At 39.0% G+C, this 24,365-nt stretch overlaps 2 protein-coding genes across 2 annotated transcripts in view; both read right to left on the bottom strand.

Annotated features, from left to right (window-relative positions):
* The window catches only part of LOC122405434, a 50,194-nt gene extending 43,329 nt beyond the window's left edge, over positions 1 to 6,865 (bottom strand). The window contains exons 1-2 of the mRNA XM_043410171.1: positions 6,275 to 6,865; positions 5,334 to 6,186 (exon numbers count right to left, since the gene is read on the bottom strand). Coding sequence (XP_043266106.1) covers positions 5,334 to 5,737 — 404 coding nt within the window. The 5' untranslated portion in view covers positions 5,738 to 6,186; positions 6,275 to 6,865. The remainder of the gene's footprint in view (positions 1 to 5,333; positions 6,187 to 6,274) is intronic.
* Positions 6,866 to 21,273: 14,408 nt separating this feature from the next.
* On the bottom strand, positions 21,274 to 24,316 carry LOC122405158 (pancreatic triacylglycerol lipase-like). The gene is made up of 8 exons (XM_043409694.1): positions 24,210 to 24,316; positions 23,118 to 23,207; positions 22,782 to 23,047; positions 22,225 to 22,699; positions 21,893 to 22,144; positions 21,717 to 21,831; positions 21,433 to 21,630; positions 21,274 to 21,343 (listed from the first exon to the last, which is right to left on the bottom strand). The coding sequence occupies exons 1-8, from the start codon at positions 24,283 to 24,285 to the stop codon at positions 21,274 to 21,276; spliced, it is 1,542 nt and encodes a 513-aa protein (XP_043265629.1). The 5' UTR covers positions 24,286 to 24,316.
* Positions 24,317 to 24,365: the final 49 nt, after the last annotated feature.

The raw sequence follows: 24,365 nt of genomic DNA, 5'->3' as shown, positions 1-24,365 counted from the left end.
AATTCGAATAAATTAGAAATCATTTCTGAAAATCATTGCAAAACATTTCGTCCACACTTTAGACTCGTTCGACGTAGAAAATTCACTTTCATCGAGGGGGGACATTCTCGCGAATCGGTGAAGCAATATCTACCCAAAACCATTGCTACCAACCAGCCTGCACCTGCACGCCTGCAGATTATACCGTATTGTAAACGGCGCAACGCAGATTGTATCGATTCCTCGCACCCGCGTCGTCAATTAAATAAGCGACGCCGGTCATTAGGGCGTCTACCGGGCGTCGAAAACGCGGAGCGACAAAGGAGAAATTTGTCGATTGTTTTCAGATCGGGACGATTGTTGCGCGGGGGATCAAAAGTGGCCTGACCGTGGGGGTACAATAGGGGTCGGACTTTCAGCCCTTTTACCAACGCACCTCCACGATATTATCGCGTCGTTCCCCCCGCCGGAAATAAAAGGGAAATAACGTTACGCGAGCCACCCACGCGTCGGAATCCTTTTCAATTTTTTTCTTTTTTTCGAGCCCCAACACTTCCACTCAAACGTTTTTTCGCGAAAAATAGTTTAAACGCGTTTATCTAGATCGCGTGAGAAACAGAATTTTTAATTTTAGAGTAAATCTTTTTAGAGTAAACTTTTAATTTTGAGAATTTTTGGTTTTTAATTGCATTTCTCCAGCAATATAAATTTCTTTGATTTCTATAAAACTGCTATTTACAATATCCATCGACGAAAATCAATAATTCAAAAGTTTACCCCTTTAATGCACATTTTGTAATAGGGAGAAACGTTGGAGGAAAATTTTTGGTTTTTAGTTGCATTTCTCTATCAAAATAAATTTCTTCAACTTCTATAAAATAGCTATTTGCAATATCCATCGAGGAAAATCGATAGAAAGGAAATAATTCAAAAGTTTACCCCTTTAATGCACATTTTGTAATAGGGAGACACGTTGGAGGAGAATTTTTGCTTTTTAATTGCATTTCTCTATCAATATAAATTTCTTCGACTTCTATAAAACAGATATTTGCAATATCCATCGACGAAAATCAATAATTCAAAAGTTTACCCCTTTAATGCACATTTTGTAATAGGGAGAAATGTCAGAGTAAAATTTTTGGTTTTTAGTTGCATTTCTCTATCAAAATAAATTTCTTCGACTTCCATAAACCTGCTATTTTCAATATTCATCTTGGAAAATCGATAGAAAGGAAATAATTAAAAAGTTTACCCCTTTAATACTCATTTTGTAATAGGGAGAAATGTTGGAGGAGAATTTTTGCTTTTTAATTGCATTTCTCTATCAAAATAAATTTCTTCGACTTCTATAAAACAGATATTTGCAATATCCATCGACGAAAATCAATAATTCAAAAGTTTACCCCTTTAGTGCACATTTTGTAATAGGGAGGAACATCAGAGTAAAATTTTTGGTTTTTAGTTGCATTTCTCTATCAAAATAAATTTCTTCGACTTCCATAAACCTGCTATTTTCAATATTCATCTTGGAAAATCGATAGAAAGGAAATAATTAAAAAGTTTACCCCTTTAATACTCATTTTGTAATAGGGAGAAATGTTGGAGGAGAATTTTTGGTTTTTAATTGCATTTCTCTATCAATATAAATTTCTTCGACTTCTATAAAACAGATATTTGCAATATCCATCGACGAAAATCAATAATTCAAAAGTTTACCCCTTTAATGCACATTTTGTAATAGGGAGAAATGTCAGAGTAAAATTTTTGGTTTTTAGTTGCATTTCTCTATCAAAATAAATTTCTTCGACTTCCATAAACCTGCTATTTTCAATATTCATCTTGGAAAATCGATAGAAAGGAAATAATTCAAAAGTTTACCCCTTTAATACTCATTTTGTAATAGGGAGAAATGTTGGAGGAGAATTGTTGGTTTTTAATTGCATTTCTCTATCAAAATAAATTTCTTCGACTTCTATAAAATAGCTATTTGCAATATCCCATCGAGAAAAATCGATAGAAAGGAAATAATTCAAAAGTTTACCCCTTTAATGCACATTTTGTAATAGGGAGAAACGTCAGAGTAAAATTTTTGGTTTTTAATTGCATTTCTCTATCAATATAAATTTCTTCGACTTCTATAAAACAGATATTTACAATATCCATCGACGAAAATCAATAATTCAAAAGTTTACCCCTTTAGTGCACATTTTGTAATAGGGAGAAACTTCGAAGGAGAATTTTTAGTTTTTAATTGCATTTCTCTATCAAAATAAATTTCTTCGACTTCCATAAAACAGCTATTTGCAATATCCCATCGATGAATATCGGTAGAAAAGAAATAATTCAAAAGTTTACCCCTTTAATGCACATATTTGGTGCAGAGTATGGTGTCCGGTATCGCGTGTCATTTTGCGAAAACACGAGACGAGAAAAAAAGTTAAAATCCATTCACCGATCCTTGCGCCAAGACGGAACACGATCCCGAAAGGGTGAGACGGGGTTTCGCCCCCTTTGGCAACGCGGTTGCAACCCCTTATTTGCAAAGTTCATCGAGCTGTGCTCCTTGCTCGCGCGATGCACTCCCTCTGAAAACGATTTCTCCTTCGACGGGCATCGAACGTCGCTCAAAAGGCAATTAAAACCTCACGTACGCTTTGCTGGCGCACATCAAACGACGATTTTGCGTGCCGAGATTTCGCTCCGCCCCCGAAGATACGTCACAAGCCATGAAAAGGGAACGACAAAGGGCCGAACTATGGCGGGGTGGAAAAAATGGCCATTTCTTACCGATACCTAATTCTAATTTCGCGGAATTGCGTTTCAGCTATATTCGCACGATTGTTGCTCGTTCTCCCTCGATACTTTTCCCCGAATGGCGACATTTTCGACAATAGGGGGGCAGGATATAGTATGGTCGCCATCCTCGAATGGGAAAAGTTTTCTAAATATGCTCATGAGGCTTCAATCTCATTCGTTCGGTAATTAATCCATTATAAGCCAGTGTCAAAGCTAAACCACTAATATATTGTGTTTAATTTCACAACCACAAGTGTTGGAAAAATTATAATACTTATATGGGGTACCGTGGATCAACGTGACCGGTTTGTCGGAAAGTATGCCCCTAAATCAAAGCTAAGAAGTTCACAAGACTAATTGATATGGCAAGAGTAAATTTTATGGCTTCTTTACAAACGTGTCAATAAATCGAATATCAGTTCATTAGAATTTCGTCGATCTTTAGCAGTTTCCTATCTAAAATTAACTTTAAATACAAAAACAGTAGGAAGACCATGTACATCAGCTTCTAAAGTATTCACGGACGTAAGATTTCATGGAAAAACGTGAAAAAGGCGATGTCAAGGAGGGGGTTGCAAAGCTAAACCACTAACATATTGTGAAAACTGTACAGTAACACTATATCAAAATTATTTAATAGATTATCATAAGAAAGAAATATATTTTCATTCGTTTTAAATAAATATTTCAATTTATAATTATTTTCAATACTATTTGCAATTCTAATAGCACTAAGTCCCAGCGTCCTACTTACAGAACAGGCCAAAAATTCAAAAATGTGATGGAAAAAATTTTTGGAAATATTTTCTCATTCATGGCAAGATTACCAATAAATCTGAACAAGTGAAATTTTGAAATTTGAAAAGAAAATAATTTGGGCGTTAGTGGGTTAAGCATTAGTCAATACTTTCATATACACATACTATTTGCAATTCTAATATCACCAAATCCCAGGGTCCTACTTATAGAACAGGTCAAAAATTCAAAAATGTGATGGAACAAATTTTTGTAAATATTTTCTTATTCATGGCAAGATTGCCAATAAATCTGAATAAGTGATTTTTTGAAATTTGAAAAGAAAATAATTTGGGTGTTATTGAGTTAAGCATTAGTCAATACTTTCATATACACATACTATTTGCAATTCTAATATCACCAAATCCCCAGCGTCCTACTTATAGAACAGGCCAAAAATTCAAAAATGCGATGGAAAAAATTTTTGGAATATATTTTCTCATTCATGGCAAGGTTATTAACCCCTTAACGTTCATGCCCGAGTCTGACTGCGTTGAAAAACGATATTTGTTTAGTCTAATGGTTTAAGGGTTGATAATATTTGTTTTCCTTCAAATTATACGTTGGATACAACATTGTAATTAACAAAACCCGCAGCTTTAGAAACAAATCCAATAAAGAAAACTGATCATTCTTGGTTAGCCCGAAAAATATGAGCGTTAAGGGGCTAATAAGTCTGAACAAGTGAAATTTTGAAATTTGAAAAAAAAAAATAATTTGGGCGTTAATGGGTTGAGCATTAGTCTCCATTAGAGTCTCGGTACTTTTTGTTTACCGCTTTATTTGTTGTTTGTGAGTCGTTCATTATTTACCCTGCATCCGCGTCGCGCGATGTGAATTAGATCAACGTGCATCGGGAAAAATGGCCGTAGCTACGACCTGTGGATCGCGGGAGCGGTTTTCTAGTTCTGTGGTCTACGGCACCCGGTAACCGAATATTCTTTACTCTCTCCTTTCCTTGCGGATGCCTAGCGGGTGACTCGTGTTACCACTCGGAGGCGGTTATTGTGTCGAAATGTGACGAAAGGCGAAACAAATGCCTGGGGGAGCCCCACAAAACTTTGGCACGCACGACCTAGAGCCTGATCGCTAGACCGCGGATTTTTATGCAAATTCATACATTTATTAATAAAATAAGAGCTTCGTAGAGGGCTCTTTCAACCCCCTAAATACAACAATTCTTATCTTACTTTTTGTTATATTTTTGCATATTAAATGCACAAATGCAGTCTACTGGTAACCAACATCCACGCAACAGCTATTAATTATCATCAAAAAATTATGACTCAATTTTACTTTACTCTACGATACAATCTACTGTTCTACTCTTTCGCGAACGATTGACACGATTATTAAAAAGTGATAACTAGACCTGCGGATGTTTATGCATTCATGGGGAATTTTAATTCTCAAGAAACTACAGAATGCACTTAATATGCAAAAATATAAGAAATACTTAAAGTAAGATACGAATTATTATATTTAAGGGTTGAGACAATCATCTACAAAGCTCCCATTTTATTAATAATATGAATTTGCATAAGTATCCGCAGTCTAGTGATAACACTCGAGCTTTACGCAATCGAATTCGTAACACGTTCTCTGTAACTCTCCTCGAGCAATCTCTGACAGGGCATTCCTTAGAAACACAAACGAAATTCTAAAAAGTCAGACTTCTGGAAGCGTAAATAAAGGGTGCCAGAAGAATGTATTTCTATCTGAATTTCTCTCCGCAATATCGTCAGTTTAAAAACCGAAAATACCTTTTGTTCACCGATCGTCGAATGTCCATGGCCCCGAGATGTTCCTCGTCCGGTTCGTCGATGTAATTCCCCCTGAGCTCCATGCTCCTCGGTGCCAGGCTACCTTCGCCCTTGGACGTCTTCTTCTTCGTAATCTTCCGGGGCTCGTGGCCGCAGACGCGCGTCACGTTCGACAGATACTCCGCCTCGAGGATGAAGATGAACGCCTTCAGGGACCTGCAGGTCAGTCGAACGACGCTGTACGAGCAGTGCTCCTCCTGGACCACCTCCATGTAACCGCCCGGTAGCCTGATGCCCTTCAGAACCTTCACGGACAGCGGCTGGGGGCTCGCGGAGACGTTCGAGCACCTCGCGATCGTCATCAAGAGCAAAAGGCTCGTCAGGGTCGTTGCTCCTGGCGCCATGCTCGTTGATCATCCCAGAGGTCGAAGGAGTCCCCCCTCGAGTACGTCTTAAAATTAGCTTGCTCGATGAGGCCCGGAGGACTCAAGTGCCCCCGATACGCTGCTCCAATTTCCCCCGTCGGTTTCTGCTTCTTGTAACGACGCGGCTTGGTCCTCCAGAGCGTTCCTTGAACGTTCGAGGGCCACTTCGCGCACGGAGGTCGACGATCCTCCGCGTGGGAAGAATCTTTCGCGGGAAACTGCGTTCAATATTTCCTTGGCCAACGCGCTAATTGCACAGGCTACTTCTTTGACCTTTCGTGCAACCGGAAGATAAGCCAATCACTCGATAAAATTACGTTGTATCTTGTGTTTATATGCTTTGCGTTTTTCTTTTAATGCTCGTCAGAGTCACGTTAAAATCTCGTTAAATAATCTTTGAAATATAGTTCTCGTATTTCTTAAAATCTCTAGAATAAAGTTAAGAAACAGTAAATTAACGCGTTGATGATGCACGAGAATTGAAGCTGCTTTTTTTGGATTTGCTCTTCGACTCACCGATTCTCACCGATTCTCACGGATTCTGGTCGTCGCGAGCACCGCCACCGAGCCGGATAAGCGCCGGGATACTGAAGTGAGGCGATTATTTGCCGATGAAAATCGCTCCTCTCTTTATTTTCGGCCAGCGTGCTCGTGGTAGATGTGTTCCTGGCACCCTAGTGTTCCCTCTGCGCGGTTTGTTGCTACGAGGAGACCCTGGTGCGCGATCAATCGGCCACGGCCAAGTTCCAGGCTTCTAGACAACGGCGGATACGCGTCCCCCCCCAAGGACAGGGATTAGAATAGTATCGGGAGCGCGTTCGATTCTCGGCCACCGAGTCACACTCTTGCACGTTTTGTCCACCGTTGACCAATTCGGAATCGCGTGTGTCACGGTTTTTACCTTTATTTTCGGAACGGAAGGCGACGTTTGGGTGCCGGAATAGATCCACGGATACAGGCCAGCCTTCGCTGTCTTCCGGAATCTCTTAACGATCGCAAGTTTGCGAGCTTTTCACTACCTTTGGAATTACACTCCTCGAATGGCTCTTTCGATGGACCAGGTTTTGGTACACGAGAGTTTCTTTTTGACACGAAGTCTTTGAATTTATTTCGACTTTTGATCGATAAATTTATAAAGCTTGGTCAGATTTTTCTATCTTTCGAAATAATAATTTTGAACGTACAAGGCATCGAGGGAAACTCTGAATATTCGGTTGGTTCTTTTTCTCGATTTATTTGCTCAAGATCGAGCGGTGTTTCTTTTATTTTGAGAACAGCCAGGCACCTTTGGTATCAAAATATATCTTCGATCCGAATCGAACTTCCCAAGAATCGAAAATTCTCGCAACACGATCTCGTATTACGTGCACGAGCCTTGGAGTCTACGATCGATCTTTTCAATCGATCTATCCTCGATTTCTTTGGTAAATACTAGGACTTGAAACTTCAATACTGCATCAGTCACTCGAAAGCTTAATTCTAAGGTAATAAATTTCCCCCCTCCCCCCCCCCTATCAGCTTAGTTTACGATTATCTCTTCGCAGAAAATATAAAATGTGCGAGTATTCCGTCATATAAAATATATAAATACGTCCACGGTTCTCGATAAATTATTTTCAAAAAATATAAAATTTGTTTAAACGCGGGTAAACTTTCTGTACAATCGGAACGAGCTCGACGATCACAACCTGGTTGAAAAAAATTTTCCTCGATCTTTTTCTCCTTCGCATCGAACTACTTTCCAAAGGCACGGATCGATTCGCTATTAATCCAATTTCCTATCAGCCGCTGTCGACCAACATTCGCTGGCGTTCCTCCACGATGGCAAACAATTTTAGCCGCGTAAATGCGCGCATTCTGCGTTCAGCTTCCTCTTCGATTTTCGACCAGCGTCGCTGCGAGTTCTTCCAACCGGTAAATCCCCGGTTTGTTTCCCGAGCATCTCCCAGCGTCCTACGCGTAAATCCTCGTTCCGCTCGGGGAGAATAAAAACTTCGCGAAACCGTGTCAACGCGTCCTGCCGCGATAAATCACCCGCGAGAAATGCCCGTTCATCAAGGGTGGTCCTTTTTCATCGCTTTTACGAGGCTACGTAGCCAACGGGAAATCGCAATCTGTCTCCTGTTCGCGAAAATCAGCGAACCGTTCGAAAAACTCGCAAACACATCGCGATGAACGCACACTTAGTCGACATGGTGGTCCAGATCCAGGATTTACTCTTTTATTCGCGAACCACACTTTCGATATTGAAACGCATCATTTTTCACAGAAGTGGATGCTTTAAATTCACGGTAACTTTCGTAATTGGTTTGATACTTTTTCTGTTTTTTTTCACTATCGACAGTGATCGGCTGGGTGCTTTTCAGAAAACTGTAACGTGCACTTTGCGTAGGCGTGTTTTTACCAATATCGTCAGATATTCTATGCACAGATCAGTAGATATAGTTTGACAGTGGCACTGTGGTCGTCGAAATATGTTTTGCAATCGTTTGCACCGCGTTTTGCAAGGAAGAACGCTTGCACCGAGCAGATAAATAACGATCGTAACTTCGCGAACTTGGACTCCACGATCACTGGATTTCCCCGCGAAACAAAAGGGTGGAGAAACAGGGAGCTTTCAGTTTTCCCTCGACACGGTGGACACTGTGCGAGCTTCCCGCCCTTTCGACTCGAAGAGGGAAAAACAGGGAACGTTTCTAGCGGTGGTGAGAGCCAACGGGAATGAAAGGAGCGCGCTGTTTGGCTGCGTGCCCGACACTGAAGAAACACGCACCGTGTTCGCTCCTGTCGAGCATTCGTCGCCGTGTGCCACGAACCGGGCGTGCTGTCACACCGTCCTCGTAACATTGACAGCCTAAACTGCGAATCCTACGAGGCCATCGGCGTCGACACTACCCCCCGGAACTCACTCAACCCCCGCCAGGGTTAGGCAACCATCCGGAAACGGCACGTGTCGGTCGAGCAACTCATTAACCGCCATATTTTTCACGAAATTCTTACGATACTTATCGAAGGATTAAATATAATGTTTGAAACAACGATATAACAGGGTGTTTGGCCAGCCCTGGGAAACATTTTAATGGGATTTTAATGATTCTAGAAGCCAAAATAAGACGGAAATCAAGAATATCAGTTTTTTGTTTGAGGCTCCGTTAAAAAGTTATTAACAATTAAATTAAGAAATTTCTAATCGTTATGGAAAAATTATTGTCGGTTACGGGGGTCAATTACAATCATTTTTGGTCATTACAATTACCCCCGAATTCTTACGCATTTTAAAAAAAAAAATTCGAGAAGATGCCTAAATTTTTCGACGAAAAAGAAAAATTCCAAATCGATGCGGAAAAATTATTTTCGGCTGCGGGGATTAATTATAATCATTTTCGATCATTACACATACCCCCGAATTTCTACGCATTATCACGAAAAAAATTCGAGAAGATGCCTAAATTTTTCGACGAAAAAGAAAAATTGCAAATCGTTCTGAAAAAAATATGTTCGGTTGCGGGGGTGAATTACAATCATTTTTGGTCATTTCACATATCCCCGAAATCCTAAATCAAGAAAAAAATTCGAGAATATCGCTAAATTTTTCGACGAAAAACAAATTATTCAAATTATTCTAAAAAAATTATGCTCGGTTGCAGGCCTCGATGACAATCATTTTTGGTCATTACATACACCCTCGAAATTCTACGCATTTTCAAGAAAAAAATTCGAGAAGGTGTGAAATTTTTCGACAAAATTAAAGAATTTCAAATCGTTCTGGAAAAATTATATTTAGTTACAGGGCTCTATTACAATCACTTTTGGTCATTACACATACCCCCGAAATCCTACGCATTTTCAAGAAAAAAATTCGAGAAGATGCCCAAAATTTTGGGCGAAAAAAAAATTTTTCAATCATTTTAAAAAAATTATTTTTAGTTGCGGGGGTCAATTACAAACATTTTTGGTGAATACACATACTCCTGAAATCCTACGCATTTTCGAGAAAAAAATTCGAGAAGTTGTCAAAATTTTTAGACGAAAAAGTAAAATTTCAAATCGTTACGGAAAAATTATTTTCGGTTGCGGGGGTCAATTACAATCATTTTTGGTCATTACAATTACCCCCGAAATCCTACGCATTTTCAAGAAAAAAATTCGAGAAGCCTAAATTTTTCGACGGAAAAAAAAAGTTTCAAATCGTTTTGGAAAAATTATTTTCGGTTGCGGGGGTCAATTACAATCATTTTTGGTGAATAGACATACCCCCAAAATCCTGCGCATTTCTGAGAAAAAAATTCAGAACTGGCGGAACTTTAAATTGTTAATAACTTTTAGTTTGGCCTCTAAAATCCTCCATTAAAATTTTTCCCAGGGTCTAACACCCTGTATAATGTTTAAAACAACGATACACATTTACTTACAAAAAATTCCGATGTTCCAATTGTTAATTTCTAAAATCTTCATTGTTAATTTCATAATCGATTAATTTGGTCACCCATTGTTTGAAGTTTCAATGTCCTCTTTTACAAACACTCCAATGATTTATGTACAGTAATAAAAACTCAATTAACATAACGAACGAAGGAATTTTAAATTGCAAACATTTATAAGCTTCTCTGAGAAAAAGGACAATTCTAATATTCATTAAAGTAGCATCTTCCATTAAAATGAATTCATAGAGTGCAAAGGGTTAATAGAGATACACTTTCTCTAAAAATGCGCACGACAACGATTGTTGAATTCAAGAAAATAAAAAAAAAAATAGAAAAATTCTCTAAAATGTATCATTAATTTCACGTAATCGGTAAAATTTGACAAAGAATTAAAAAAAATAATATCGATAATAATAATCTGTACAAATGATACACAATTTTCGCAAATAATACCTATTAACGATAATTGAACGAATAAACGAAACGTTTAGCGCTCTCAGCTTGAACTGCGAACGCTACCATTGGCGTAGAACTTCAAAAACTACCTCCCCAACCAGCGATCTCCAACCTCCTCGAAAACAAATTTCCATTAATCCATAAAAAAACATTGCATTCTTTTCACGACACACAGAGAATTACACATCGTGAATGAAAACTGTAGCTCCATAGGGTTCGTAATTCATCGTAAGTTTACGCTCGTAATTGCCTGATCAGGGCGCCCTGAATTAATTCCGAAGTTCCTCGCGAACATCGAGTGGTTGGAGATCCCTGGCCACGGGGGACTACCCCACAACAGCACGTGCACATTTTTCGTGAAGGGTGTCGACGAAACGCTCGCGCGCGCGCCAGGGTGGTTTTCCCTTCTCCGGACCCTCCCCTTTAATCTCTGGCTTGGTTTCTTCCATGGAAGATCGGCCCGTGATTTCGACAGCTGCTCCTTTCGAACTGCAACGCAGTTCTTTCATTTCCACGGTCGAGTTTCTTCGATCAACCCCTCCCCCGGAGGGAAGATCTCTTTTGTCATCGGATGGGCCACGCGAAATTACTTATTTTATCGAACGATTCATTGGACTCCATTTTAAAATTGTTGGAATGTTCAAAATTTAGCGCCATTTAAACGAATTCGTGAGCTCTTATGTTTTCGTTTTTGTATGGTATGCAATGCTATTTTGTAAGAATTAATAAATAAAATACCTTTGTTACTCAAGAAATCTATCAAAAATTGCAGAATTCTTTGGGTCCATCGAACCGTGTTCCAAATCCCCGAATGAAAGAAATTAGATCCACTTGAATTTCGTATCATTTTTTTCAAAATTCAAGGGGAAGGATTTATAAATTTATTTACATTATTCTGTACACTGCTACTCATTAGGTGTAAATACAAATTTCTTTTCTAATTTCTAGATATCTGTAATGTAGAAGACGAGCGTTCTTCGTATCGATCGCGTTGAACTCTTATTATTGTTACAGTTACATGTTTATTTCTTTTGTTCGCGCAATCTTAATAAAAGATTAGATTTTACATTCCTAATCCTACAGTAATAATATGTAGAAGAAGATATATAAAACTTCCATCGCTTCTGTTAAGAATAATTTAATTTTGTTCTTAACACTAGATTTACAGAAGTTTGGTTCCATATTTAAAATTGCAGAACGAAATTGCGTAAATATTATGTTTTAACAACTTATGATAAATTTGATTGATGCAATGGCTTGAATACATATTCTAATTAAAAGAAAAATCGTATTTTTAATAAATTCGTAATCTTCAATATGAAAGGTATCAATAAACGTGCGATCAATGCCCGTAAATCTAGTGTTAAAATCGTTACGTAATATTGGACACTTCGAGGTAATTACAAAAACAAAAAATGATCGTGGATAAATATTTAAAGCTATAAACACACTGTTCCTTATAATAAGAATAGAATTGCTTTGCAGCGTAATTTCGTTATTTTTCGTTGGTTCGTCATGTTCAAATAACGTTCTGTACTCAGTTTTGGTTAAACACGAAACAAGATTTATTTAGCAATAAAGAATACAGCGGTTTGAACACGCGTCTATACACGAACGACAAGACAAGAGAGAAGCACGAAGTGAAGTAAGTAAGGAAGGTAGAGGGGGAAAGCAATAGATGGCGTGTTTGCATGTTCAACATTTTTTATTGTGAATCGCGGAATTAATACACTCATATATTCATTGTATCAATTTTCCCCAGTTCGTGCATGTTATGGAGATTCGTATAGAGAATTTTATCTCGTTTCGTAATGTTATGCGTGTACGATGGTCACCAGCAGTTTCAACGCGTTACGAATACGTTTCACGCTGGTACGGGGCAACAATACACCAAGCTTATCCCGAAATCACGATTTCCACATTTACCCCCGTTCCGATTCCCACATTCGATCCCTCGTTTCTGATCTGAAACCATTGAATCGATTCGCGATCCGGACAGCTGTCGCTTTTGTCCGTCGATGGTTCCACGGCTTTTCCATACGAATCACACCGAGACATTTGTCACCGAATTCTCCATATGCGACTGTCGTAATTGGCCCCACCTTAATGGGACCGTTGAAATCTCCCACATTCTATTGTTGGATTATTCGACGAGTCTTTCAGTCTCTTCGAAAAGAGGAACAATAGAGACCTTGACAATTATCGAAGATGATTCTTCCGACAAAGAAAGACATTAACAATTATTCAGTTTTGTTATAATATAAGTGAATATAACATACAATATAATTAAGGGTGGTATTAATAATTTTAATTAGAATCCTCAACATTCGTTGTATGAATCTTCTTTTTAGAGCTGTTCTTTCGAAGGGGATTGCTATCTACAATTACATTGAATCACTCAACTTAATATACTAAAAGAAAACGCAAAAAAAAGAATTCGATTTTTCAAATCACACAAAATAGAAAGGTTCCTTAATTCGATTTGAGAGTTTGTCGTTATATCGACTGTATTAATTATTTCCCTCACGAAACACGAATGATTTAAAGTGGTTTAGCACACACACGAGGCCCTGACAAAATTAAATGAAACTTAACCGAACTTAACCGTTGGTTGAACATGCAAATCCTGTACGAATACCTTTCACGTCCTTAATTTCCTAACGAGATCTAAGTTGGACAAATGTCCTTGCCTACGAAGATTTCTATCCACGTTTGGAATCATATTACTGTAGTGTCTGAAATAACTCGGTCGTAGTTGGCGTAGTGAATAAATAGTTTAATATTGGTATATGAATTACAAAAGAAAGAATTGGCTCGCCTCGTGGCGATTCCTCGACTCGCTCGCGACACGCTCACTCTCTCGCTGTCCGCCGCGTGGCGCTGCGACTACCCAGGACCGTAACTAGCCGATCCATTACAAACGGTATTTTTCAAAATTATAAAAATCTGCATCCCTATTTTTATCACTTTCGACCATTCGATCAACGTTTTTTTATTCCAAATAATTCAGTAATTAGGTACCTTTACTCTGTTTCTCCCGCCATAAATTCTACAGGAACCAAAATTTATTAACAAAACTCAGCGGACGCAGATTTAAATTGAAAAATGAACGCTCTCGAGATCCCCGAAGTATATTTTTCAGCTGTTCGACCCGACACGAAGCCCGTTAATTGCCTCGTGCTTAATATCGATTAATCGTTCCCCCTGGATACCGATATAAAGCCCATTAATAACAACTGCTATTACGCGATGACAGACGGAAACAAACTTTCATGCGTTCTCGATCCCCCTTCGCCGTCGATGCAGGAAGTATCACCTTGCGAGCGTGTTAAAAAAAAAAAACGAAAAGAAGGAAGACGAATTAAAGATCCAATTTTACTAAATTTCCGCAGAATTTGCGTATCAAACGAGCCGTGACCGGTCGCACATGTCGCTATAATTTTAACAACGCGTGCCCTAAGGGCGTCGTGCCCCATTCGAGGGGTGGATCGGGGCGGAAAAGCCGCAGGGTCGCTCGTGACTGAACACCGGACGCGATTCTTTTCGTTTCACCAGGGAATTGCCTGCGGGACCGTGCGTACAATTCGTTACGCTACTGTTGCTCCACGATCGTCGTTGAAAACGAATGCAACTATTAAATTTAATAGTTCCGTTCGCAGAGGTGGATACCTCTTAACAAAATACCTGATATGTAAAATTTCAAGTCGACGGATGGCCTGTCGATGTACAACGGAGACGAGTAAAGAAGTTTTATGTAAATGGAGATTACGAGCATTTAAGTGTCCTGATAATGATATTTGCTAAGCAAATTTGAGTCCTGCACTATTTGATTTTACGGACATCCGTTGTGGGGACCCATCGATGGACGAGTGTCTACTGTCTTGCCACTCAAGTAACAAGAAGAAGAAGCTCCTTGGGTCCATTGTTCGAGAAGAGGCTCCAGGAGGGCCTCTTCTGCGAGCGATTGGCCCCATTGTTCCTGGCACGTGCATCCTCGCATCTGCGTCGTCCCAGGAAGCTCTTTTCTCCATGGATCTACACCGGTTGTCATCGATCCCCCGGTTGTTCGTGGATCAAGCTGGCCATGGTGATTCGTTCGAGACAGTGGAACGTCTTCGAGGACCAAGCATCTGCCACTTCGTCTCACACGTGTCTTCTGGAGGACGCTTGTTCTGAGGACGAGATGCACCCATTTGGCAGAGCAACTATTCCATATTCCAGTCTCACACTTAGTTTCTTAGGTTCTTAGTTACATTGATTCTTAGTTTTTTGTTTCTCAGTTTCTTAATTTCTTTGTTTGTTGGTTTGTTAGTTTGTTAGTTTTTTTAGTTTCTAATTTTCTTAGTTTCTTAGTTTCTTAGTTCCTTAGATTCTTAGTTTCTTAGTTTCTTAGTTTCTTAGCTTCTTAGTGTCATTGTTTCTTAGTTTCTTCGTTCCTTAATTTCTTAGTTTGTTAAGAAGATCAAATAGGAGACAGTGCTACGTATTTATAAAACATGAATTGTACATTACATCGTGATTCGATAAGGGAAAATATCGATTCATAGAATCTTCCAAGTTTCAAGAGCATCAACAGATCATAGACGATTGAAACACGTAGGGATTGCGTTGGAAGCTTTTAAAAAATTGCGTTGGAAGCACTTTATGACCAGACGATCGTCCTGACATATACATCCGCGATAATGCAATTCTCTCGCGAGAAAGCGCTCGAGAGGCTTCGCCACCTGGCGGTAACATCGCAGTACTGTTACGGGCGAGGTATCGCGCGGGCCGAATACGCGCATGCGCGCGCAAGTAGACTGTCGTACACGTGGTCTGCCAAACAGTCGTACACATGAAATCTTTGCATATAAATTACATGTTAATAACGCGCTTCTGAGACACGCTACATAGCCTATGCCCGTCCTAGAGTATGCAGGAATAACGTGTCAAAATTTGAGGAAGATCGGTTCAATAGATCTTGAGTTTTGCGCGAACATAAAAATAGACGGTATATTTTGAACTGAAATAAAGATCGTCGAGTTGAGAGAGTGTTTGCAGGAACCACCGAAGGATTCCACGAAAGAACATCATCCCCCGGCATCGATCCGTTTCTCGACCGCTATAACTCATCGTCTGCGGTAAAAATACTTTCGTGGAACATCTTCTGCTACGTGCTCGAGCGATTTAACCGTGGTTTACGACAGACAGTAACCCTCGTGGAGATTCCTAACGAGATTATGTATTACGTGTGCCCCCCCCAGTTTGCACGATAATGTTGCGTAAGCCACCCCCGCGATCGAAAGACGGAGTATGTACAGGGTGGTTCGCGGAGAGGGTAACAAATTTGGATAATTGGGTTAAGCAAAATAGATACTGATCTGAGTGTTCGTGTAACTGTATTGGATTGTTTTTTTAGCGAGTGAACGTAGTTTAGTTTAAAAATGAGGAATTAGCTTGGTAAATAAACCTGGAATTTTAACATAGATTTCTGAGAGAATTGTTGGAGTTGCAATCGAAAATTTGAGCTTGAAATATAATCAGTTTTGGTGTTTACACGTTTGCCCAACATTCGTGAATGTAGTGAAACGTTTCATTTGTTTTGTAACGGATATGCCCTTTATACACTGCACTTGCGATCCCGTTGCATTTGGCGAGAAAATTGTTTTTGTTTTAGTTTTCTAGCGCGGTGTTTATACCTCGTAGGAACGTGTTTGATTAAACACAGACGAAAGATTTCGAACGAGAATTTCGGGTTACATAATGTTTACGAAATGACGTGCTGTGCTTCCGAGATTTAGAGTTCCGAACGATGAGAAAATATTAATGCGTGGCCAGAAATGTTTCCCCGAAATTTCACGCGTTTGTTTAAAACATAAATCTTGAACGAATTGGAGGATCTCAGCGTATATTTTTGTGAAGAATACGTAGAAATTTTAAGAATATTGGAAAAGTTGTTCCTTAACACCGTAAAATGAAGAAAACCCTATAAAAATGGTTCAATTTTCAAACGACCATAACTCCTACAATAGTGAATATATTTTAATGAAACTTTTTTCTGGAGTTGGTCTCATGGGTATCTATTAAAAAGTATTATACAACTTTTCTACAGGGTGTCAAACAAAATTACTAAAAATGAAAAGCGAATTTTTAACAAAAATCGACAGGGGGTAAAATGTTTGGCGAAAAAAAATTTCAAATCATTCTAAAAAAATTATTATCGACTGCAGGGGTCAATTACAATCATTTTTGGTCAATAGACATAGCCCCGAAATCCTACCCATTTTCTAGAAAAAAATTCGAGAAGCCTAAATTTTTCGACGGGAAAAAGAAAACTTTCAAATCGTTCTGGAAAAATTATTTTCAGTTGCGGGGGTCAATAATAATCATTTTTAGTCATTACTATTACCTCCGAAATCCTACGCATTTTCAAGAAAAAAAATCGAGAAGATGCCTAAATTTTTTGGCGAAAAAAAATTTTTCAAATCAATCTAAAAAAATTATCTTCCGTTGCAGGGCTCTATTACAATCATTTTTGGTCAATAGACATACCCCCGAAATCTTACCTATTTTCTAGAAAAAAATTCGAGAAGCCTAAATTTTTCGACGGAAAAAAAAACTTTCAAATCGTTCTGGAAAAATTATATTTATTTAGTGGGGTCAATTACAATCATTTTTGGTCAATAGACATACCCCCGAAATCCTACCCATTTTCTAGAAAAAAATTCGAGAATCCTAAATTTTTCGCCGAAATTAAAAAGTTTCGCTTTTCGAAATCGATAAAATTAGCAAAAATATTCAGGGTGTACAGGATTACTATTCCTTGACAATACTGTCTGATATGTAAAGAAAGTATTTTAAATTCGCAACCATTAGCTCGTAGCTAGTTATGCTAGTAATGATAATTACTAAACTAAAAGTAGTATTAGCTAGTAATGGGACTTCGAGACCCCATAAAAATACATTGGGTGAAAGATCTACTCATATACCTAGTCTCTGACAATACTCAAGAATCTTTGATGAATCAATGGGAATCAAAACTAACCTAGCGAAGAAGCTCTATATTTATGATGATCTATGCAAAGGGGATCGCAGCCAATTTGCTAATATTATTCAGTTTTTAATTAATAACTGCATTACCCAGCTGAGAGCGATACGATTATTAATTAAACGTTAAATAATATTACCCAGGTCTCACCACGTGGAGGTTGCTGCGGATGGAGACCCAAAGAGAGATAGATGGGAAGCAATGTTCCTTCGATCTTCTAGTTCAGTTGTACCAAGTAATTATTTCGTTTAAAAAGGGGTGAAGCTATATTGTGGGATACGCGACGCGAAGCTGAACCGTGCAGCAGATCTTCGAATCGAATCGACACTGTCCTTGGTAGATTGATTTCTATTTCTAGAAATCGATCTGTCATGGGCAGACGATCAGATCTTTCAGACAAACTGGACGGTCGATCACATGTTTCGATCGATGAGACAGCGGTGATCGAAGCGAGAAACGAAGGAACGAGAGAACGAGAAGCTACTTGTTTTACAATTACTTGGCAATATTGGGAGACGCATACAACAGAGACTTAAAATTAACGTCGAGTCTGGTCAAGTTAAAACTAAAATTCGGACGATAGAAGGGAACAGAGTTCCTTGGATATTATGATTCAGTTGTACCAAGCAATTATTTCGTTAAAAAAGGGGTGAAGCTATATCGTGAGAGACGCGACGCGACGCTGAACCGTGCAGCGGATCCGAGGATCGAACCTACTGCCCTTGCTAACTAGATCTCTATGGGATAACGGACATTCTCTGCGACTCCAAATCGAAGGTCTCCATTTCTCCACTGCAACCCGCCGGGAGCCCGAAGGACCCGACTCAAGTTGTCTGACATAGAGAGAGTACCTGAAACAGTGTCGACTTCCGCTGGAAGGTATGCGTTTCCGCAGGATACGGAAACTCCACACCTTCCAGCAGAGTACCATTTTCCCTCGATCTAGCTACCTAAGGGAAGGCGATTAGATCTTTCGGACCAGATACACGGCCGATCACACGTTTCAATCGATGAAACAGCGGTGATCGAAGCTAGGAACGAGGGAACGAGCTAGAGAGAAGCTAATTATTGAATAATTGCTGGGTAGGACGCGAAGACACGTGTAACAAAGAAATCTTCGACGTTAATTTTAAGATTCGCGACGAAGCTTAAATCTAATGGACTTAGAATTATATGTCCCTCGGCGGTTGTAACATGTTCCCTCGATGTCCTTGCTATTGATCTGTAATAGACCTAACCTAAAACAAAAACACATATCTATATTAGTATCGTATTAAAGAAACTAAGCAATTAGTGAACTGATGTATCAAAGAATCTGGTGTGGAGTAGATGAGAATATAAGCTGGAGAAGCTACGAAATTTAGAAATATTCATACCTAAATAAATGTACGAAATAGACTCATAACTAGACAGTGAAAATGGTGATAAATCACAAATATCGACAAAACAAAACCAACAAACCAACAAACGAAATAAAGATTCTGAATAATCGAAAACTAATGACGATCTACCTAGAGATCGATTCAACAGATTTTATGCAACAAGTAATTTCTCATTAGGTAAAATTCAATTACGACGTATGTAGTTGAAACGTCGAGACAATTTCACAGATAACGTGGAAAAGAAAGTCCCCAAACAATTGACCAAAGTATCTCCGTAAAACGAGAATTCGAGTAACGACACAAAATTGAAAATCATATTCCCATCGATGTCATGAAAATTCAGGGAATATTGTAGGAAAAAATATGTAAGAGAACCAACACGGTAGTTCATTACCATTTTCACTCGATGTTTATGTCAAAGGTCGAAAAAGACGAAAGAAACATCCGTAATAATGAACAGACGGAGAAAATTCAATTGACACCGTATAATCAAATAAAAGAAACAAACTAATTTTGTACTGATACATATAAATGAGAGGAACGGACTTAATAATACATTTAAATGAGTGGAATGGACTTACTACTTGTTGACACTTAGTTACACGCGGTATAATCAGCACTGGTCAGTAGTGGTCAGTAGTGGTCAGCAATCCCCACGAGTGGTCAGTCTTGGTCACTACTGGTCAGTATTGGTCCCCAGAGCTCGCCAGTAGTCAGCAGTGGTCAGTGGAAGTGGTGCGCAGGCCCACGACGTTCCGCCACGTCCGGCAGCCCAGAGGGGAAAGGGAGAGAGAGAGTTCGTCACCGGCAGATAGCCTCAGGCAGACGAGTAAAGGGGTGGGGATGACCGTCCTTCACGCGTTCACCAATCACTTAACGGTTAACCGTGCCTTCGACCGAACAATGAATATTCTACGCAAAATGGCATTAAAAACAATTATTTATACAACCCACGCTATCGAGCATTATTTTAACTATTGCCTGATGTTAATTAACAATTATTGCAAACAATAGGCATGAAAATATGGAGAAATTCGAGGAGACTGAAAGTTTCTACGAATTTCTGTCGAGAACAAAGGTCGTACATCACGTATTCGTTTCTTCGATCTTCCGTCCTTTATACGATACTTTCTTTTGTATAAGTTCTTTCATTTCTTATCAGTAAATTATACAGGATTCTAACGAAGATACGTAAACTACGTCACTAAAATTTTTGAAATCCTACGCATTTTCGAGAAACAAAATTCTCATCGAGGTTAGCCCAGGAATCTCGCGATTGTAAAAGAAATACAATAAACATTCCAAGCTACCGTTTTTCTTTTGATGCTATGCGAAATACACGCGAGGTATACGAATATCTTATGTACTTTGACGATCCAATCAATCTGACTGCCACTCCGAGTTATATTTTAAATAAACAAGGATTTTCGGTGTTGTTGTCGATTAATAATCTTAATCGATTGGTTACTCCAATGAAATTAATCGATCGATGCTCGATTCTGGACCGTACAGCTTTCATTCCGTTAAAAAAAGCGAGTGTCCTGTCATTGTTAAATTATTACTACGATCGGGCTGTTGTTACATCTAATCTCTATATCTCTGTATCGACTAAACCGTTTTAATCGAAAACTATTTTTATTTCTATGCTGTTTCCTGATCAAGATAATGCCAGGTGTTTCCACAGAGATAGTTTTTATTCAACGAAAAGAAACCTTTTTTTGTACTGAACTGTATTTCAAAACATCTCTCTTACGTGTCGCAAGACGTACTGACCAATCAAGATGGCGCAGCCGTTTGCATCATGGTGGCGCCCTCGCCGATCGACTACGTGGCGCTCTCGATCTACGATCGATCTCAATAAATAATAACTGATTAGTAATTTCACTTTATTTCTTGATAATTTTCACTGTTCGTGCCGAGTATATGCCTGCTATCCCCACTCAGACGCTAAGGAAGTTCATCGTTACTAGTGTCGTCGTCGATGCACTCAATTATGCCAAATCTGGCCGAACTAAATGGGCTTTCGTTCCCAACTGTACAGAGTTGGTATGAACTGCTCGTGAGCCACCAAATCATCACCCTTGGCCTATTATATTATACTCTTTTTTTTTATGCCTTTTTATTTACTATACATCTACGACATGATAAAAGTGATAGAAAGTCTATCGTAACATGTTTATATTCTCGTGAAAAATAACAATTACTCTATAATCATAAAACCGTGCATTATCCTCGTTGTAGAACCACAGATCTTTCCTGGTAATTCACAGCAGTATTTGGAGCACAGTATTCCCATCTATAGAACGTTTAAATAAGAAAATTAATTAAAATTCTACGCGTTCAATTTAACAGACATCGATTTCAGAGAATTGTACGTTTACATGCCTGTTGCCTTTTCTATCTTCAACAGCTAGTTTGCTTATATACAATGTATCTGAAAAATATTTATTAGTGGTTTCATCTGCCTCGTTAACGAGAGTCTGGTACCAAATCTGTGCTTTTATCATCGACTGATTATCAAGCAGTGATTCCTTCGCTGCGATATCGTAGAAAGTCGTCCATTCGTTCCTCCGGTTCGTTAATCTTGAACAGACGTTTTTGCACCACTAATACGTATTCGATCACCGCAATTCTAAACACAATATTTGGTATAAAAACAAATGATTTACGTGCATCGGAGTTTGAAGGTCATCGTTAAATCGCGGTCCGCTATCTTTAAGAACAATATTCCCGATGTTTTTGCAGTTTCTTTGGAGACGATCACCGACGCTCTAAGAGGCTGTCCTAATAAATAATTAAAAAATGAGATGAACAAAAAATTTTAATTTAATTTTTGTTACTATACCGCAAAATGGTCCTTCCTCTCTCGTTGGCAAGTAATAAATCCCCAAGGAACCGCGATTAGCCCTGTAACCCATTTCCTGAGTCCAGAATGCAGATTCCATGGGGAAACACAATCCACTGGCGTAAGAAGTTCTCCCTTGAGGACAGGGCCAGGCAGTGAACTTACAAGACCGATTATCCATACGAACACTCTCCAGGAAGAGCTGCCAGGCTCTCAGATGACTGCACGCAATCTCCTTAGTTAACATATCCTCTAAAACATCATAAACATTATTGTAGCTATAGTAAAAGCAAATGAAATGTTAAATTTGCAATGGGAATAGAGAATAGTACCCTTCAAATGGCTAACAACAACAGAGTTCTTCACGTCGGTGCAACCAGGTTGTTCTCTACCACCGTTGGGGAAGAAGTCAATATGACCAAGCGGTTTCAAAAGTCCAAAACCATCCGCAAAATCCTCAGATCCGTCCGTATGAATCACATCCACAAGTTGAGCGTCGGTGGCATCCAGTTTCCTGGATTTCTCCCTGAGCAAGTGGTTCCTGAAGAACGGGGATGCGGGGTCCAGGCCTGTTATGCGGCCCAGGAGGAAATTCCTCTTCTTTAAGATCTCTGAGGCGCAACCAGCAACGTGGGCGCCGAGGCTGAAGCCAACTATGTGAATCTTTTCAGGGGGAACGCCCAGATTTATTATGTCCAGGAGGACCAAGCCTAATTGTCGACCTACTAACTCGGTGTTTGCCACTGCTGCTGAATACGTTGTCGCGGCGCCTCTTGTCCAGTCCAGTACCAAGACGTTTACGTCTTCCTGGAGGAAATGTTATAATATTTAGGGAAATGGGCAGCTCAATTGACTTTACTTTCCTCTCTGATAGTTAGTAACAAATTACCAAATCCAGTAGACTCTGTACCAGACGAATAGACCCAACGTCACTTCCGCTACCCTTGTAACCGTGTATCACGATTTTCAGAGGCTTCTTTGCATCGAATTGCGATTGCATAATGGTCTTGAAATCCTGGTCGTATCGGAGATACTCGGGGGATTCCCTTTTCTCAGAAGTGTACAATAAGAATCTAGTTTGTATCACGCTGGGATGCTCCGGTGGCCGTTTCAGTGTCAAATAAGGCGGTGGATCAGCAAAACAACCAACATGATCTAAAACGTTCGATATTGTTGACGAGATTATTAGCAAATTTAACCACTATATTTGGTGTAAGTTTGATACCAAAGCATATTTTGGGTTTGAAATCGTCGCGTCCAGGGCCTCCTCTTCTGCGTAGCATTATTACTCTGTTCTTTATTGTTAGAAGTTTTGCTAGAAGATTAAGGACGAAATTCAATGTAAAAAACTTGATTATACAGGGTGGTCGGTCTACCCTGGGAAAAATTGTAATGGGAGATTCTGGGGGTCAAAATAGCACGAAAATCAAGAATACCAATTTGTTGATGGAGGCTTCGATGAAAAGTTATTAACATTCAAAGTTCCGCCCGTACTGAATTTTTTTCTCGAAAGTGAGTAGGATTTCGAGGTTATGTGTGTTCACCAAAAATGATTGTAATTGACACCCCAAACGAACATAATTTTTCCAGAACGGTTTGAAATTTTTCTTTTTCGTCGAAAAATTTTGGCAACTTCTCGAATTTTTTTCTCGAAAATGGGTAGAATTTCGGGGGTATGTGTGTTCACCAAAAATTATTGTAATTGCCCCCCCGCAACTAAAAATAATTTTTTTAGAATGATTTGAAAAATTTTTTTTTCGCCCTAAATTTTGGGCATCTTCTCGAATTTTTTTCTTGAAAATGCGTAGGATTTCGAGGGTATGTGTGTTCACCAAAAATGATTGTAATTGCCCCCCGCAACTAAAAATAATTTTTTTAGAATGATTTGAAAAATTTTTGTTTCGCCCAAAATTTTGAGCATCTTCTCGAATTTTTTTCTCGAAAATGGGTAGAATTTCGGGGGTATGTGTGTTCACCAAAAATTATTGTAATTGCCCCCCCGCAACTAAAAATAATTTTTTTAGAATGATTTGAAAAATTTTTTTTTCGCCCTAAATTTTGGGCATCTTCTCGAATTTTTTTCTCGAAAATGGGTAGGATTTCGGGGGTATGTGTATTCACCAAAAATGATTGTAATTGACCCCTTTAATCGAAAATAATTTTTCCAGAACGATTTGAAATTTTTTAATTTAATTTTTTAATAACTTTTTAGCGAAGCCTCAATCAAAAAATTGATATTCTTGATTTTCGTCTTATTTTGGTCTCCGGAATCTCCCATTGCAATTTTTCAATCGTACAAAGCGTCGTCTTTACGTACCAGAACGTTTGGTTTCTATGCTCGAAGAGGCGAGGAGTATGAAGAAGATCAAACGTTTCATCGATACGAACTGCATCTTTTTACCGAATTTTCGTTGCGTTTGATCTTCAACGGGACCTGTTTCATTCCGCACCTCCTTCTTCTTTATCCTTTTCA

The sequence above is a fragment of the Colletes gigas genome, unplaced genomic scaffold (assembly GCF_013123115.1).
Source record: "Colletes gigas isolate AHSC1104 unplaced genomic scaffold, ASM1312311v1 Colletes_gigas_Sc00004, whole genome shotgun sequence".
Lineage (NCBI taxonomy): Eukaryota > Metazoa > Arthropoda > Insecta > Hymenoptera > Colletidae > Colletes > Colletes gigas.
Note: the sequence above shows the minus strand (reverse complement) of the source record. Positions and strands in the feature narration are given on the sequence as shown.

Bases quoted from the DNA above. Each gene is read 5' to 3' on its own strand.
- LOC122405158 (XM_043409694.1), bottom strand. From the start codon at position 24,285: ATGCAGTTCGTATCGATGAAACGTTTGATCTTCTTCATACTCCTCGCC. The intron at 23,208-24,209 runs GTACGTAAAGAC...TTAATCTTCTAG, and splicing joins CATAGAAACCAAACGTTCTG to CAAAACTTCTAACAATAAAG. The intron at 21,832-21,892 runs GTATAGTAACAA...ATTATTTATTAG, and splicing joins AGAGGAAGGACCATTTTGCG to GACAGCCTCTTAGAGCGTCG.